General features: G+C 48.9%; 1 protein-coding gene across 1 annotated transcript in view; it reads left to right on the forward strand.

Moving 5' to 3' along the window:
• The window catches only part of GRHL2 (grainyhead like transcription factor 2), a gene marked incomplete at its 5' end in the record, with an annotated part of 87,348 nt that extends 75,014 nt beyond the window's left edge, over positions 1 to 12,334 (forward strand). Inside the window, 4 exons of the mRNA XM_080647232.1 lie at positions 1,020 to 1,114; positions 5,187 to 5,272; positions 9,456 to 9,520; positions 11,541 to 12,334. Coding sequence (XP_080503358.1) covers positions 1,020 to 1,114; positions 5,187 to 5,272; positions 9,456 to 9,520; positions 11,541 to 11,655 — 361 coding nt within the window. The 3' untranslated portion in view covers positions 11,656 to 12,334. The remainder of the gene's footprint in view (positions 1 to 1,019; positions 1,115 to 5,186; positions 5,273 to 9,455; positions 9,521 to 11,540) is intronic.
• Between the last annotated feature and the right edge of the window lie 6,083 nt (positions 12,335 to 18,417).

The raw sequence follows: 18,417 nt of genomic DNA on the forward strand, positions 1-18,417 counted from the left end.
TGAGTACCTTTGGCAGGAGGTTGTCCCTCAAAGCCGGGTTCTCTGAACAGCGCTTTTCACTTACCAGCTACATCACCCTGCAGAAGACACGTAACATGCTAAGTATTAGTTTGATGGTCACTGAAATAGGGATGAGCTTGGTGCTTGCCCTGGCTGGCTCACAGGGTCATTAGCATCAATGCCTTCCCTTCAGACAGCCTATTTTTCCAATTTGCATTCCTCCCGGACAGTCCTCCCCTTCCTCAGAGTGCCCAGAAAGAGCAGGAACTTTGGCAGGAAATGCAGAGCTATCAGTTGGGGACATGCAGGGCCACCACATCATGAGCTCTCAGGAAGGGGGACTGAAATCCTCTCCCAAGAGGGAGGAAGAGCTGGGCAGCCGAGGTCTGGGTCTCTAGGGAACTCCCATCACTTCAGGCTCATCTGCTCCAACCAGATGGAGGCATAGAGCAGCAGGAAGTGAGGGCAACCTTATAACTGAGAGCCAGTGAGGTAGGCCTGCACCATTTCCACAGGTCCCCCTGTGCCCTCAGGGGGCTGGCAGGACAGTGCAGGACCCCCAGGCCCTAGCTAGTTCAGAGGGGGCTCGTGTAAGTTGGAGGCCACACAGACACCAGGGCTCACTCCTGCTACTCCCCAGCCCTGATCTGAGCAGGGGTTCAGTGCAGGACAGAGTGAGTGAAACCCAGAGGTCTCATGTTTGTAGATCCATATTCAGCAAGGAGAAGTATGTCTCTGGTCCATGTTCTAAAGATAGTGGGGGGTGAGGGGGGCGTTCTGCCTCAAACAGGGATGATTTGGGACCTGTAGGGGGAAGAAGGAGGTTGTGGAGAACTAGGGATGGTATAAACCAGTGCTCGGCAAATTCATTAGTCAACAGAGCGGCAAACCGCGGCTCGCGAGCTGCAGTTTGCCGACCACCGTTACAAACAAAGGGAAAAGATAGGGACTGCCACACATGAACCTTTGTGCTAGTACCCTGTCTGCTTTACTGAATACTTCCTGCTCATCTTTTCTAGCAGCAGTGTCCTTGTTAAACGGATGTTCAGGCCCATGGAAGAGGACTTTGGCCCAACACCTTCCAAGCAGATAAAAGAAGAAGGGATGAAGCGAGGTATCTCTCCCCTTGGGGCCCTCCACTGGCATTGCTGGAAGTCCTCCCATGATGAATGGGAGGGGGTGGTGGACCAAGAAGAACACACAGCCCCGTCCATACCCCTGTGGTTCAGTGCGGGCCTGGGGATTGTTATGGTTGTTATTGACACAGGAAGTTCAGTCTTCTTTTGGAAGCACACGTGTATTCTTTCTGGCACTGGGTCTTGCCTTTGCTTCGGGAGAAATGTAATGGACATCCTCACTCACCATGCAGTGAGATGTAAGGTTAAAGGAAACGCTTGCTGTGTGTGTGACAACAGCATAGGCATCAGCCCTGAGAATTGTTCCGTAGATGCACGATTAATCTCACACAAGTAACTGAGCCTGTTTCCTGGGACATCACCATTTACTCATTTTCTCTCCGTCGAGGGTCTTATTCTACTTCACCAAGAAAGTGAGGAATGAAGCACAAGCTTGTCAGTGTCTTGCTCAGCATTTGATGCTGTTCACGACTCACTGTCCTTCCTCAGAATAAGAGGAAAGTGTGTGTGGGGTGGGGGGCGGGGAACAGTCACCCCATATCTTGCTGTAGCTAATTCCGTTAGCTTCCAAAGACCTTCAACCTCTAATGTGTCAGATTACCATGTTAAATATATCCACACTCACCATCCACGCAGGCTTGAGTTTTTTGTTGAGAAATTTTATCTCCCTCCCCCGAAGTGTTGAAATGGAGCTTACACAGTGATCAAGAGCAGACCTGCAGCCTCCCCCAAGCCCGGTAGAGTTGTGTGACCTTGGAAAGGACTTCTGCTCCTTCAGCGTCCTCATCTGTAAAATGGGGGTGACAAGAGCACCTACTTCATAGAGTTGCTATGAGGACCGATGCTTGAATGAATGTACATGAAACACTTAACTCAAGTGCCTGATCCACTGGGGTTTAGGATTAGGCCTGGATCTACTTAAGCTATATTGTCATCATTGAGAATAAGTAATTAGCATTTCAAATGAAATATCATACATGTCTGGATGGTGTTAGTCACATTAGCAACATTTAAACCTGTAGAAGATTTTCTGACATCACAGGCTCACCATCAAATGTTTGAGTGCATGTTGAGCTCCATTCTGCCTGCCTTTTTATCTCATACTCTAGAATGAGGGCAGAGCTGTATGGAAAGCAAAGAATCACACAGGCAAAATTAATGTGGCTTACATCCATATTTAGTATCTGCTGGCTAGTCCGAAGAAGTGCTTCTCAGATTATTTTGAGATTTTGAAGTCAGGACAAAAATTGCTACTAGGAATTGTATTGGGCTACTAGTATGATGAAAAGCAAGTATCTGGCCTTTGAAACATCATCATAGGGACACATGGGGGCGCTGCAACCTACCAGCAATGGAGAAAGTGTTCTCCAGGAGCAGCTCTCCTTTGGAAAAGGACGCTGGTGCCACTGAGCCCTCGCCCGGAGCTCCCAGCCCGAGCCGTCTCTGACCAGCACAGGGAATCAGCGTCAGTGCCACGTCCTTTGTTGATTTGTTAGAAGTTCTCCGGGAGAGACAAGGAGCATACTTATCACCAACGTCATTTTGTTGTTGTTCTGCCTTTCTGGCCACTTCTCAGGGTGGCTGTGTCTGGAGCTCCTGGGGGGCTGCCCCTGTGGCCGCTGCCTTTGCCAGTGTCTGGGATGGGTGATGGTTGTAATTGCATCGGCAGCAGCGTTCTTAGAGTGCTTTGCCGAGGACGCACCGTTCAGGAGAGCCAGCTCCCTGGGCACCGTGGAGCGTGCTGAGCCCGGCAGGAGAATGGGACACTGCCCTTGGAGGGGGTCCCGCAGTTGGTCAACATGCCCCCATACCACCTTTCACCCTTCCCCAAGCCGTCTTATTTCAAGGGCAATAATTGTAGAAGAAGATTTGTAAACCCATTTGAATAGAACATGGTTTGGGGTTTCCTGAGGCCCAGACTGGAAATTACATTTTTCTGCTGGGGGTTGTGGGAAGAAGCTACAGGAGGTTCATCTGGAACAGCCACTAGTGAGAGCTTTTATTGTTTCTGTTTTATTTCATTAGTTATTTTTCCTTTAATTTTTCTCATCTAGTGGTAGTTGAGGTCCCGTGGTCTAATTATCCCTCGTCGTACTGCTGACGCTGGGTCCTCTTATGATGCCACTAGGCCACTAGATCATTTTATTTATTTTTAATTATTTTCTTTAAGATTGATTAAGGTATTACATATGTGTCCTTATCCCCCCTTTGCCCCCCCACCTCCCCGCTCTTGCCCTCACCCCCCTGGTGTCTGTGTCCACTGGTTAGGCTTATATGCGTGCATACAAGTCCTTTGGTTGATCTCTCCCCTTCCTCCCCCACTTCCCCCCGCCTTCCCTCTGAGGTTTGACGGTCTGCCACTAGATCATTTTAGCTGAAACGGAGGCTATAAAATATTCCTTCCAAAGGACGGAATTGGGAAGTCTCTGGAGGCACGTTCACTCTATTTGTTTACGTGGCATTTTGTTTTTATACTGGGCAAAGACAGAAGCTGCAGGACTTCAGGTGGTTTGTTTTGTTTTGTTTTCTTCATACACACTGACCATCTGCCGGCTGCAGAAAGCCCCGGCACTGCATGTGCCTTTGCAAAGCAGCATCTGCAGGGAAGTCCTGGGGCGGGGAGGGGAGAGATGCGGGAGTCTGGGTTCGAGCTGACTGCATTTCCGGGCCAACTTCGTTCCTTCGGGTTGGCGGTGAGCGCAGCTCAGTGGGTGTCTGACTGTAGTCGGGATCCAGGCTCAGCAGGGCTGTTTACCTGCGTGTGCTGCAGCCTCGGCCTCTCCCTTCTCTCTGAAGGAGGAAGCAGAAGCCCTGTCACTGGGGCTGGGGAAGGGCAGTCAGCTCGCTGGGGCTGCAGGGCCGCACCCGAATGGCAGTTCCCAGTCCTCTGGGGGCTCAGCCCCAGTGCAGTTGCGGTAGGAAAGGCAGGCAGTGGTGGAGTGTCTCGGCCTCTCTGATGGCACCTGGGGTCCCTGTCAGCTCTCATTTCCTGTGCATTGTCAAATTCAGAAGGTTTTGTGGCAGAGAAATGAACGGCAGGCTGCACTCACGCTCCCTGAGGGCATGGAGCCACGATGATTGCTCCACCACAGCATTCACTGAGGAATGGGTGCTTGCTGTGCGCCCAGCGTCCCACCTGGCGGCCGTTTCACTTAACCCTCACAGCACTCTTAAGAGGTAGATATTATTACCATCCCTGCTTTACCGGAAAAAACCACAAAGCCTGGAGGGGCTACATGACCAGGGCCCCGCTGCAGGCTGACCTGGGCTCAAAGCCAGACCTGTTGGACTCTTATCCACTTGTTTCTGAAATGCACTGCCTCCCTCCCGGGCCTTTGCACATGTCGCTGTGTCTGCTGGAGTTTGCTCTCATGTTTGTTCTCATGTCCTCTTTCTCTCCCTGCCCCCCCCCCCGCCCCACCCCTCGCCTGTGTTGATGCCTATACACCCTTCATAACTCAGAACTCCTTCAAGGCGACCTTCTGCAAAGCTCAGGCGCCTGTAAGCACTTTCTCCTGTCCTTCTTCATGGCTCTGTCTAGTTGTCTGCTTCGGAGGAATGCCCGCCTTTCTAAGTGGGCTGCGAGCTTAAGGGCAGGCTGCGTCTCCACTCATTGCTGCGATCTCAGCTCCTCGCACACAGCCTGGGACCTAGGGGCCCAGGTGGGACTTCCGTAATAGTTGTTGAATGATCAAACAGATAAGTAGAAAGACAGAGGTCTCAGAAAGAGATCTAAAGAGAGCATGCACGCACCCGTGGGAAACCCACATGTGAACAATGTGTGAAACAGCCTGCTGGGTGTTGGTACCCAATTGTCAGTTGGTGCCCAAATGTCATCGCGTTGCTCCTTAACAGTCTCTGACCGCACGTTGCCTAGGGAAGTGGCTCCTCACCCGCGTAGGCTGTCATGGGCTCTGGGGCCCGAGGTTTATTCGTAGATAACATCAGTGTCCCAGGCCTGTGTGACAAGAAGCCGTCTCCTGTCTCCTGTGGGGGGCTGCAGGGTTGTGTGGGCTCCCCGTTAACTCTTTCCTCCCCCTGCTCTTCCAGTGCTTTTGTACGTGAGGAAGGAGACTGACGATGTGTTCGATGCCTTGATGTTGAAATCTCCCACCGTGAAGGGCCTGATGGAAGCGGTAAGCCATGAACCCCCTTCCAGGGAACCTGCCTGTGTTCTCCTGAGCTGGAATCCCGTCATTAAAATGCAGCCTTTGAGAGGGCTCCGGAGTGAGCTTTACAAAGAGGAAGAAAATGCGGAGATTGATGGAGACACTGGTTTCCATACTGTCAGGGCTTATTAGCACCTTAAGGAGAAGGAAACGTTGAAAAACTGCCAATTCCCTGTCAGTTTAAGGCTGATCAGAGTAAGAGGCCATGGAGAAAGGTTATACTGTGAGTTCCTCTCTTGTTTGTTTTTAAACTGTGAGTTTCCGTTTGTCTCTTTGCATTACACTGAATTAGACATGTCCAACTTCCAAATAGGCACGGAACAGGAACAATTAGGAAGTGTCTTGCTAGCTGTGATAGTGTAATCCAAAATACAAATATGACCTCTTTTGGTTAAGAAGAAATATTAGAGAGTTCTGAAGAGAGATTCTAAGTTCCCTCCTCCCTTTTTATCCCCAGTTTTGTCTGGCATTACTCTACTTGGGCTCAGGGAAAGTTATTTTATATTTTATCCATGTTATCTGACTATGACTTTAATCGGACTCTACTTTGAACATGACTTCTAACTCCCTCTTACAGTTTTCCCCCCTATACAACTGTGCTGTAGATGATTAGTTGTGTTTGTTTTTTTTTTGTTTGTGTGTGTGTGTTTTATAGTGATGGAGACAACAGGACTTCCAAGGGACAGTCCAAAATCATGTGTTGGTCGGAAAAACAGCTACATTGGAAACAGCATTTTGGGTTATGGGGCAAAATGTTAAAATGTATAGGATGGTGCCTACTTGTGGAATCATATAATTCATGATCTTTTGTGGCAGGTTTATTTCAGCCACATTTCAGCATGTGTTTGAGGTTTATCCATGTTGTAGTATAATCGGGACTTCTGTTGCCAGAGGATTGGGTTGTTGGGATTTCTCCGTTGCTAGTGGGAATGGGGTTCTCACAATATCTTTAGTAAAGGAATTTTCTGAGATTCGCACAGGAGAAAGAATCGTTTTTATTGGCGTGGAATTATATTTCTCGGGTTGCAAAGTCCCACGTCCCTTAATCCAGTCCTGAAAAACGTGTAGCTGGGGTTCCAGCAGAGCCAAAAGCAGGGCCAGTGTGCAGAGCTCCCATTCCATGGCTGGGTCCATTGTGGCATCAGGCTGATCACAGTCCATTATCCGTTATGTGGGTCCCACATGGCCGTGAGCCACGTGGGCGAATGCAGGGAGCATGCTCCCTGCAGCAGGAGTCCCAAGAGAGCAAGAGGGCTAAGAATTCATGATTGTAAGAGAGAGCACTTCCTTTGTTCAGGAGTTAAGTATCTCAGATTTCATGCTCTTGCAGGGGCCACTCCTATTTTGGCCACTGACTCACTCCCAGGTGTGACTGACAGGTAAGCATCTTCCCACGTTGCCCAGACCTTACTGGGCATCTTTCTATTGCCCATCCCTTCCCCACAGTGAGCTGTGGGCTACAGACCTAGAAAGTGTTAACTGCAGCTTTCTGGCAAAGCTGTATAAATGCCCTTTACTCCTTTCTGTTATTCAATAACCAGGTTAATTCTAATGCTATCACTTCATTTCTGTTTATGGTTCAATAATATTCCATTGTTTGAACATTTTGGTTTTCCATTCATCAGTTGGTAGACATTGGATACTTCCACCATCTGGCTATTGTGAATAGTACTGCTACAGACATTCGTGTACAAGCCTTCGAGCACTTTTTTTCAGTTCTTTGTCCACCAAGGAGTGGAATTGCTAGCCAGACCAAAAAGGTCACCTATTATATGATTCAATTTATAGGAAATATCAAGAATAGGCAAATCCATAGAAATAGAAAGCAGATTAGTGGTTGCCGGGAGCTGATGAAGGAGTAATATGATGAGACTATTTAATGAGTTGCCTTTTGGGGTGATGAGATGTTCTGGAATAGGAAGTCCTGAGGGTTGCACAGCACTGTGAATGTACTAAATGCCACTGAAATAAATGTACACTTTAAAATGCCTAATTAAATGCAGAGGAGTATCACCTATAGAGATTTTGCACTTCCCCCTGTGGTTGGCTTTGTTAGCAATCCAATCCCCAGGCATTTCTGAGCAGGGACTGCCCTCTAGGAAACACTGATGGAGGGATTGATAGTCTCTTCTTCAGGATTCTGCAAAGGAACAGAGTTCATTGTTACAGAATCTGCTGAACCTGAAGGAAAACAAAATGGAAATAAACACAACAAAAATGTGATCTACATCTCTCATATGAACCAGGATTTTAAAAATGTATTGTCCATTCTTTCAGAGTAGCCACTTAATGACTTGGTGGGTCCTTGAAATGTTTTCTATATACTTACACATATTATTTTTAAAAATACAAATGGCATTACACTATATATAGACTATTCTGCAAATTGTTTTTCCCCCATAGTATGTTAGGACTTTTATATATATACAAGAGACCCAGTGCATGAAATTCGTGCACGGGGCAGCGGGGTGGGTGTGTGTCCCCTCAGCCCAGCCTGCACCCTCTCCAATCCAGGACCCCTAGGGGGATGTCCAACTGCTGGTTTAGGCCTGATCCCCGGGATCGGGCCTAAACCAGCAGTTGGACATCCCTCTCACAATCCTGGACCACTGGCTCCTAAATGCTCATCTGCCTGCCAGCCTGGTTTTCCCCAACTGCCCCCCTCTGCCAGCCTGGTCGCCCCTCACAGCGCCCCCTGCTGGCCTGGTTGCCCCTCATGGCCCCCCCTGCTGGCCTGGTCGCCTCTCACTGTCCCCCCACCCCACCGGCCTGGTTGCCGCCAACTGCCCTCCCTGCCTTCCTGGTTGCCCCTCACTGCCCCCCTCTGCTGGCCTGGTTGCCCCTCACTCCCCCTCCCCTGCTGGCCTGGTCACCCCACACAGCCTGCTGTTCAGTTGTTTGGTCGTCCCTCACTAACCCCCCTGCTGGCCTTGTTGCCCCATGCAGCCTGCTGTTCGTTTGTTACTATGAGGGTGTCCTGACCAATTTGCATATTACCCTTTAATTAGTATAGATATTAATAGGCTTCTCACTCTTTTTAAAACAACCTAATGACTGCATGGTTTTCAACTGTGAAAATATCAAAATGTGCTTAATGGATGTTTGTGATCCACAGTGTCTGTATTATGAACAGTGATTCTTTGAAGAACTTTGCATACATCTGAGTGTATTTCTGTAGACCAGACGACTAGATGTGAAATATGTGGGTCAAAGGGGATATGCATTTTTAACTTCAACAACATATGCCAAATCTCCCTCCAAAATGACTGAGCTTGTCGCTCTCCCATCTATGGAACATCAGAGTTGCTGTTTCTCATACTCTGACACTGTATTATAAGTTTTTGTTAGTCTTGTTGTTTTAATTTGAACTTTTAAATTATGTGTGAGGTGGTGCATTTTTTTCATATGCCTATTGTCCTGTTGTCTTTTTTCTGCGAATTACTGCTTCGTGTTGTTTTTTCCCTTTTCTCTTGAGTTGTCAGATGTTTTTTGTTTTTGTTTTGATTTGCAGGGATTCTTTCTAACTTAAGGAAATTAGTTCCATGTCTGCCATTCGTGCTGCCAAAATGTTTCCCAGTGTACTCTTCGGCCTCAGCTTTTTATGGCGGCTTTTGCTATATCAGTACTTTTAATTCTGTGTTGTTTTATCAACCTTTGATCTTTTTTTCTTCAGGTTTCATATCTTGCTTGGAAAGATCTTCCTTACTTGAAGATGATATCCATACAAAGAATTGACCCATTGGGTTCTTCTTGTATGCTTTCATCTTCTTGTATCCTTTCTTGTATGGAAACCTTTGATCGAATTATTTTGATGTAGGTCTGGAGAAGGGATCCAGTTTAACTTGAGTTTTTTTCTATATGGCCACCTACTTAATTCACATCATGATAAGGCCCCACCTTTCTTGACTGATCTGGAATGACACCTTTATCATAGATTACATTCCCATGAGGCTGAAAATGTTGATGAATGATGGAAGGCTTGTCCAAAGGGAGAAGAAAGCCTTACAAATGAGGCGTTTTGAGAGTTTGACTCGTGAGTGAAGGACACTGGCTCCCAGGAAAACCTCCCAGAGAATTAAGTCAGAACTCCTCTTGTGCTTCTGCTTGGACCCCTCTGTGCTCACCTGCCTTTTTGTTGTTGGTGTTACAGATATCTGAGAAATACGGGCTGCCCGTAGAGAAGATAACAAAGCTTTACAAGAAAAGCAAAAAAGGGTAAGAAAAAAATTGAACTTAAATTAACTTTCAAATCAGATAATTCAACATAGTGCCTTAAAAAAAAAAAAAAAGATGGTGCCTCTCTTTTGCTAGGTTCCGTTGTCCACCTTTTACAAAATTGTGTGTCATTCTTCCAGGTGCAATGCATTTCAAGGCCCTTTAATGAGAGAGCGAGGGAGGGTTGTGCATTGTCATCCCGGAGACAGGATTAGTGGGTGGAATAGAGGGGCCTAGAAGTGGGGAGAGTGGCCATGTCACCCTTCTGCAGAGTGGAGTTTTAGTGAATCCCATGCTGCTCTTGGAATTGGCTTCCAGGCTACACAGTGGGAACAAAAAGGATTCTCTCTTCCCAAGTGACTATTAGCAAAATGCTCTAAATGATCGCTGGACCTGCTGGTTCTCAGTGTTAAGGACAGCAGCTCTCATTAGTGGGTGTTTGGTGGGTTCTGGGCCCCCTGCGATGTGTTTGCTATGCATTGCTCTGTTCCTCCTCACTCTTATCAGATAGATTCTTACCCCTCCTTTCCTGATGAAGAAAGTGAGCCGCATGGAAGTTCGGCATCTTACCTGAGGTCTTGTGTTCAGTAGATTTGAACCCAGGCCTGTGGCCCCAGAGCTCAAGTGCTTACCTCCTCATTCTGCTCTCTGCCACCTCCAGGCCCCTGGGGCTTCCTCTGAGGCTCTAAGAGTAGAGGCTGCAGAGCTGAGTCTAGTGCCAGAGGGTCTTTATGAAGGCAGCTTCTGGGGCCATTTTCCTACAAAAAGCAGAAGGTGGGTCTTGAAACTTTTCTCTGGGCCTCTCATAAAGGATACTATCTTTATGGGTAGCTCAGCCTTTCTCAGTCATGGGGTCTCTTGGTTGATGGGGAGTCAAGCAAGAAACACTTTCCACTTGAGCCTCTGTTGGAAAGCTCACTAAAATGCATTTTGCCAAGGTCAATGCCGTAGTCTGGGTTTACTCCCTGATCGTAAGATGAGTGGTGTCTCCAGATCTCGCTGCTGAGCACAATCCCTCAGCGCGAAGTCCCTGCCAATGATGATAACATTTCACTTTCATTGAGCACTGCGTCAGGCCCTGGGCTAAATACTTTAATCCTAACAACAAGCCTTTAAAGCAGGGTTGTTATTCTTATTCTTGCAGAAGAATAAACTGAAGCTCTGAAAGTCTAAACAACTTGCCTGATGACACATGGCTGTAAAACGATAGTCAGTTTTTCATTCGCAAAGTAAGATCTGTTTGACTTCGATGGATGGGATTGACTCCAGAACTGCAAATTCATGGACAGAACCTGAAAGTCGTTGACTTTCTTACAACTAAATCCACTGGGGCTAGTTAACCAAGGAGTAGGTCACATGTGGTAAAGGATGAGCTTCAGAGGAGGGCAAAGCTAGTTTCAAAACCCCACTCAGCCACGAACTTGGGGAATGATTTAACCTCACTGAGCTCAGTTTTCTCTTTTGCAAAACGGCACCGATCACACCTCCCTGCGAGGTCGCTGTGAGGATGAAGGGCAAGGTCTCTGCCACCCTGGAACATAGGACATGCTCAGCGGAGGCTAGCTGCAATTCTGGTTAATTTCCTCTTCCTCCTAAGTGCGGAATACTTTTTACGATACTTTTTCAAGAGGCCATGAAAATGGGGCACCAAACTGTTTAGGTCCTGGCTCTGTCAGTATGTCAACAGCCAAGTCCGTGAGTTTAGCCTCTGTTAACTCCTGGGCCTCAGTTTACCCATCTATATCAAGAGGGTTGAGTTGAATGATCTCTGAAGTCCTGTTTAATAAGGAATCAGGAGGTTAGTTCTGAGAAATTGAGGCTTTGCTTTTCTCCAACTGGTTTCTGGAGAAAGACAATTGAATGAGCGTCTTCATCCCTTGCCTTGTCGCCTCTCTCCTCCACCCGTCCTGGCCTCCCTTGCAGAAGAATGGCAAAGGGAACCCCCAGCCTGTGGTCCATCCTTTCCCAAGCACATTGTTCATGGCACTTTTGTCTCTCCTCCCCCCCCCCCCTCTTCCAGCATCTTGGTGAACATGGACGACAACATCATTGAGCACTACTCAAATGAGGACACCTTCATCCTCAACATGGAGAGCATGGTGGAAGGTTTCAAGATCACACTCATGGAGATCTGAGCCTGGTCGGCTTGCCCTCGCAGGAGCCCTCCGTGCACTCCTCCCTGGGAAAGAAGGAGGCCCAGCCCCAGAACCCGCAGACCCACCTCACCCATCTCACCACTGCTGTTACACGACTGTGCTGGGGGCGGGGCAAGGCGTACAGCCCCACTCCTTGTCAGTGCGTCTGGCCTGTCCACCAGCTCCTGCTCTGGAGCTGAGGCCCGAGCCCCTCAGGAAGGGACCTTGCGCCTGTCAGACCCTTATTTATTGACCACCTTTTTCTGGAGCCCAGGACCAGGCCCGCCGGGACTCTGCAGGTCACTGCTGGCTCCAGGTGATGCCATCAAGAGCCTTCAAGGGCAACCCCGCCAACCCGTTCATCTCGAAGAGCCTGAGAAGGTCTGGTCCCATCTGTCTCACCTCTCCACTTCTCCTGAGTGGCTGGACAAAATGAGCTGCTTCTGGGTGCAGTGGTCAGAGGTGGGGTAAGAGGTGGAGGTCCCCTTGCTGGTCAACCCTTCAGGTTGATCGGGGAAGGTCATCTTGCTCGATACCTCCAGGGGTCCCCAGCAAGTGGCCACCGGGCCTTGTGCAGGAAGACATTCAGCTGCCATGTACTTAGTAGGCGACACGGAAGGCATGCTGGCTATCATGTACATAGTGTTTATAATATTGCAATAATATATTTTGCCTGTGGTATGTGGGCATGTTTACTGCCACTGGCCTAGGGGAGGCACTGCTTTCTACAAGAGGTTTCCGCCTCTTTGCTGTGTGGAAGCACACTGGGCTAGGGAAGTGGCCGCCAGGGTGTAGGTGACTATGGCGGGTGCCAAGACAAGCTCCAGGGGGCACGGCAGGAACTTGGTCCTGTCCGCAGAGGGAGCCCCGTCCTCTCCCATGAGCATGCCTACTCTGGAGCCCACCGCCGCCTCTGTCTCATGGTGATGTGCTTTGCTTGAGTCTCCCTCTGAGCTGCCTTGTGGGAAAGGTCAGAGAGTCTGAGGCCCCAGCTCCTCCAGCTTTGGTGCTGGCACTGCCTGAGCTTGTCAGGAGGATCCTGGCCACTGTGCAGTGCCGCGCAGTTTACGAGCATGTCCTTCATCTCAAGTGGCCCCCTTACAGCCCGACTGCAGTGCTGAGAGCAGTGCCAACAGCTCATGTCTGAACAGACAGGCCAGGGCGGCCTCCTGGGCCTCAGTGCTAGAGAGGGAGGGACCAGGTGCCTCTGCTCCTGGCTGCTGGGTTGGGAGGGAGGGAAGGCGGGACAGTGCCCCAGGAGCCCTGGCTCTTCTGAAACCAGCCTGCAGAGGAGACTCCACCCGCTGCTACAGGTCCTGAGAGAGGACGAGAAAACACACTTCCCTAAACAATCACAAAAGCTTGAACCATCCTGGGCCACTTTTCTCTTTGAGGGAACAGGTAGGTGGTCCAGGGGTTTGCATTCACCCTCGTGGGTGGAAGAACCAACTTTTTGGTAGCCAGACACACCCCCGCCCCCACCCAAGGTACGAGATCCAGGACAGGTTTTCTGTAAGGGCCCAGATTTGTTGGTAAAGCACTTTGATGTCTTATCTGGGGGCTTTCTCTCCGAGGGCTCCCTGCTCTCCCAGCCACCTGCCCCTGGGGTCCCTAGCAGGATGGACAGGCTGCCTCCAGCCCAGCTGCAGAGGATTTGAATGGAATGGAGGGCAGGTGCCATGCTTTGGAAGACCTCTGGGTGGCGGAAAGGGGGCACCTTGCTGTGGGTCTTCTGGACAACTCATCGCCCACCCTTCCCGTGGTGCCAAAGGTTTGCATCCTGGGTTCAGCTCTGCTCCTGTCGGTCCCCTCCTTCTCCACTCTGTGACTGTCATGTCCTGGACTAGCAGCTGGGGGGCCCTCCTGGGTCCTGATGGGGCTCTGTTGTAAGGTGGACACACTCAGTGTTGGAAATATCTGATGTACTATGCACTTCCCACGCTCCTTGCCTTAGGGGTGGTTTCAAACACGATTGGTGGACACAATGGCAAATACTACTGGACTAGGGCCTAGGACTCCAGGCTAGGGAAAAGATTTTAAAATATTGGCAATTTGACACAGGCTACCTACCCTTCTCTCTAGACTCTATAGAGAAAACGTTTGCTGGTCCTGCCCTAGGCAGAGAATGAATCAGACATGCTTTTGCCTTTGTCCCCAGTCCCTGAGCAATCATTGGGGTGACCACTGCCAGAACAAAGAATATGCGGTCAGTGCCACCAAAGGGTGGTACAGAGTGCCACCTCCCATCCGATCTGTCCCTCATGTTTACCAGGTCCCCTCTGCGTTCTCAGAGTGCCCATGGCTTAGCTATGATTTGTTCTTCACTATGGAAGGTAGCAGAGCTCTGTCGAGGAAAATTTCCTGAGCAAAAACACTCCAGAAAAATAGGAAATTTTGCCTCCTATTCTTTTGTTGTCCCCTAAGTCAATCACACTCAAATAAATAAGCTTTAAAAAAAATCCATGTACAATGAGGGACATGTGAAACAAGTGTTTTAAGTACAGACCCAAATTGCTTAGACTTCACGGGTGTTTGGAAATTGGGACCAACAGAAAAATGCAGTCAGATGTCATCTTGGAATTGGACCCTAAAAGACCAAGGTCCGTCCCATGCCACAAACATAGGAAGCATGGAATGAAGCGAACATTTATTTTCCTTCTTATTTAAAATCATGAAATGCAACGAAAACAGAGGGTTTGTGCCAAATTCTATGAACAGCCCTTTCTTAAAGACAAGCAAGGGAGATTGATAGATGGACAATTTGCTCTTGTGTTTTAAAAAAAGGCAAATGTAACTTAATAGTTTTGTAAATGGGAGAGGGGGAATCTATAAACTATAAATACAGTTATTTTATTTTTTGTACATTTTTAAGAAGAAAAAATAAATATTCATAAAGTAAGAGTAAATAACAGTGTCTGCTACTTTTCGTGAGGTTGGTGGTGGGGTGTTCTTTGATCAGAAAAAAACCTCTGTGTGAGTTGGGAAGATGCTAGGTTCCCCTGGGCACCTTCCAGTCCTGGGCTTCACCACTGTGGGCATTTCCTCTGGTCACCTTATGTCCCACCCCAAGGTCAAGTGAGAAGAGGGCTGAATAAAGCCAGAGGCCTTCAATGCGACAGAGACAAGCCACCAGGGTAGTTATTATTGACCAGTTCCTCAGGGCAGAGCAGGTTCTACCCATTCTCTTTGACCTTCCTCTCTCCCAGCGCACCCCCTCTTGAATGAGCACAGAGCTTTCTGGTTCCTTAGTTCATCTGCACCAACCTCTCCAGAGAGGCCAAAACCATGTGCTGAAACGTCAAATTCATCACGACAATCTCCTGTCCTGGAACCCACAGGCTTGCTCAAATGTAAAACCCTCTATCCACTATCCACTATCCCGGTATTTATTGGTGTTTCCTCAGTGAACACCCACCCGCTGAACTGCCCACAATCCTTTAGCCGTCATTCCTGATTCTCTCCTGAGAGCCTCTCTGTGCCAAACAAATGGCACTTCTGTGCTTCCACATCCTACCTTCTCTCTCTATCCTTGTCCACAGCTTCCAAATCTTTGCTAAAAATTACCTTCAGAAAGCCTTCTCTGACTTAATCCCAGTGGCATCCTCAGCATCCTCTATATCTGGACCAGTGGGCAGGGCAGGGGAGGTTCAGAGAAGTGCTTGTTGAGGTTTCTGGAGACATCATGGGATTAGAAATGGGCCACAAGGCCTTGTTGCCATGATCCATGTTACATGGTCTAAGTAGGGGGTCTGAATCCATTCCCCACTGGCTTAAGTAGGTCCCGCTGAGGATGCAGCTGGTCTCCACACCTCCCCCGGGGGAAGTCCCTCCCTTGGCCCATGGCAGTCATTGTCCTGCTGTTCAGTCAACTTTGCAGGCAAGTTCTCCCACTAGGCAAGGATGACCAGTTGTCAAGGCCACAGGGCCCAGTTCCACCTCTTGCCTTCCACTCTACCAATTCAGTTACTGTGGACCAGGTGCTGTGCCCCATTCTGGGGACACAGAGGCTGATGTGCAAAGTGATAACAGCTCTGTCACCCCCTCAGTCCTAAGGCATACAAACCCCTCTTATTCTTAGCCTTCCAAAATGTGGGAGGTCACCAAATGTGAACCTTACTCCAGGAAGGCTGCCCGCTCCAGTGTCTGAGCCCTATGTTTCGGAGGGTCAGTAGCAGTGGTGAAGGGGATGGTCATTGTGTCATCAGTCCAGGTCCTCCAAGAAGCAGAAGCTAGGAGGGGATTAGATATTCAGGCGATTTATCGGTGGGAATTCATGTAAAGGATAAAGGGGAAACGAGCAGGAGGATACAGGGACAGCATGCAGACTGAACCCCTGTGAAGGAGAGAGGAAAGGAAGGAAGCTTGGTCCTGAGCCTCAGACTGCCTCGGTCCTGAGCGCAGAGTCCCTGAGCAAAGGTCACTGGTGGGAAGAATCCCATTTGGGGTAAGCTCGGCCTGTTTCTAATAACCCCAGCATGGGCTGTCATTGACGGGAAGCAGCCTGGGGAGAGTGGTTCGGAGTGAACACAGGTGGCGCCAAAAGTTGCAGCTGGAGCCTGTCAGTGAGCTGTGCTTCAACTAGAAGCAGGTTCTTGCAGCAGCAGATCTGAACGGGCCCCTGTAGACACCACCGCCAATTCCTTCTAAAAAGTCCTCTAACAGAGATTCACTGGGCTCTACTTTTACATCTAAACATTCCCTGAGTGGCGCTAGCGGGTTTGGCTCAGTGGATAGAGCATCGGCCTACGGACAGAAGGGGCCTGGGTTTGATTCCAGTCAAGGGCACATGCCTGGGTTGTGGGCTCGGTCCAACGTGCAGGAGGCGGCCAATCAATGATTCCCTCTCTCTTCCTCTCCCTTCCTCTCTGAAATCAATAAAAATATATTTCAAACAAACAAAAAACATTCCCTGAGGGGGTTTTCTGGTCTACCACCTTAATATAATACATCCTTTGTCTGTAGGTCCTTCATTCCTGCACTTCTCTGAGCTCTGCTAAGTGGGTGTGTGGGTGTTTTGGGAGCACATGGAGGGGCCCCTGATCATCCAGAAGTAGCAAAAGAGAGGAAGGGGGTGTTGAAAGGCTACTAAGGGCAAATATCACCAATTGTTTCTTGGGTAGTAAACATTTCTCTCCCGTACCACTCAAGAAAGAACTTGACTTCTGCTTTGCCATCAAACATAAGTGTAAGACACTTCATAATCATTTTTAAGGTGCTGGACAGAACTTACCAGCGAGCTGTGGACTTCTTTGCTAATAACTCCCCAACTCCACACACATATACAACTCCAAGTCTGTGTGGGGCCAGCATTGCACACTCCATGTGAGACCAGTACAGTGATTAAATACCGATATTGGAAGGGTACATTTGGAGAGGAAGTCTGTCCGTCTGTCTACATGTGTGTGATACATTGATGGCAGAGCTATGGGTATTGAATAGGATTGGCAAGCTGAGCTGTCCAGAATTTTGAAGCAGTTTCACTATCTCTCCTGGAGAATGGTTTAAATGCCACCCATTTCCTGGAATAGTGAGGATAAAAGAAGTCATGAAATAAGCCTCTCCAAGGCCCTGACCCCTCTCTGAGCTGCCCTACGGAGTTAACTACACTCCGTGGAATGTCCTCAGAGTGATCATTGTTTGCAACCCCAGGGACCAGCATGGCACATGAATACCCAGGGCAGCAAGTGCCCAGGACTTACCTATGTCCTGACACGTGGTCGGTGTACTAGAAAGGAGGAAACTGTTTGAGATGAACATACCATTGGTTATATCTTTGGCTTGAACCATTGGTTATATCCTTCACTCTGCAACAATCTTTCTATTTTAGGTGGATTTGACTGGTATTCTTCTGCCTTAGAAAATAAAGGGCTCAATGTTCTTCCTCTTGTTTCTTCAGCCACCTTGAAAAACAGAAAATTTCAGGAGAGTGCTGAGCATCTTCTGATGAAGACAGGAGAGGCAAACGCAAAGCATCTCCGTTTCTCCCAAAGACAGTTTTCCTGATCTCCCCACGTTGACTGTTGTGCCCAGCCAGCACGGCCAAGGGTGAATCTGCGTGGGGGCGGCTGGAAGGCTTAGAAAAGACAGGAGAATGAAGGCTGGGTCTCGGTGGGACGCTGCTCCCTGAGAGACAGCGCTGACACGCACAAGCAGAGTCTTTATTTTATAGCCGATGCCACGAGACAAAGTAAGGGCGTGGTCAAGATGTTTACAACATTCTCATGGGTTTCAATCCTACTCAACTACATGCACCTGAACTCTATCAAGCCCACATCACTCAGGCACGTGGGGTCACGTGTTCGGACCATAGGTTCAAGCTTACAACTACAGCTATTGGCTATCATTGTGCTGGGAGGGCTCTGCCCTCCAAGCTGGGATTTGCCCGTGGCCATGAGAGGACTGTGCCCTCTCATGAATCCAAGGCTTGAACCTGTCCAAACACTGTAGCCGCGCCCCCAGACTGCGGACACGCTGTCTCCTCCTCAACTAAAGTGTACCCTCCATGCCTGAACTAGGCTATGAGGGGGTCCAGCTGGGTTGGGGTGTTGAAACAATGCCCTGTAAATAGGAGCCTCAGGTTTGGAAATTTGCTGGCAATTTCCGGGTTGGCTCACAATAAGTGTGGGACTGCAGGTTGCTAATCAGGTTGGAGACTCCCACCACCTTCTCATCATCACTGCCACGAATGACATGCTGTTAATCATGCTGAATAGTCATGTGCTCCAAGGCCATTGCTGGTCCATAAAGAGAAAATGTATAAAG

The sequence above is a fragment of the Plecotus auritus genome (genome assembly GCF_963455305.1).
Source record: "Plecotus auritus genome assembly, chromosome: 11".
Taxonomy (NCBI): Eukaryota; Metazoa; Chordata; class Mammalia; order Chiroptera; family Vespertilionidae; genus Plecotus; species Plecotus auritus.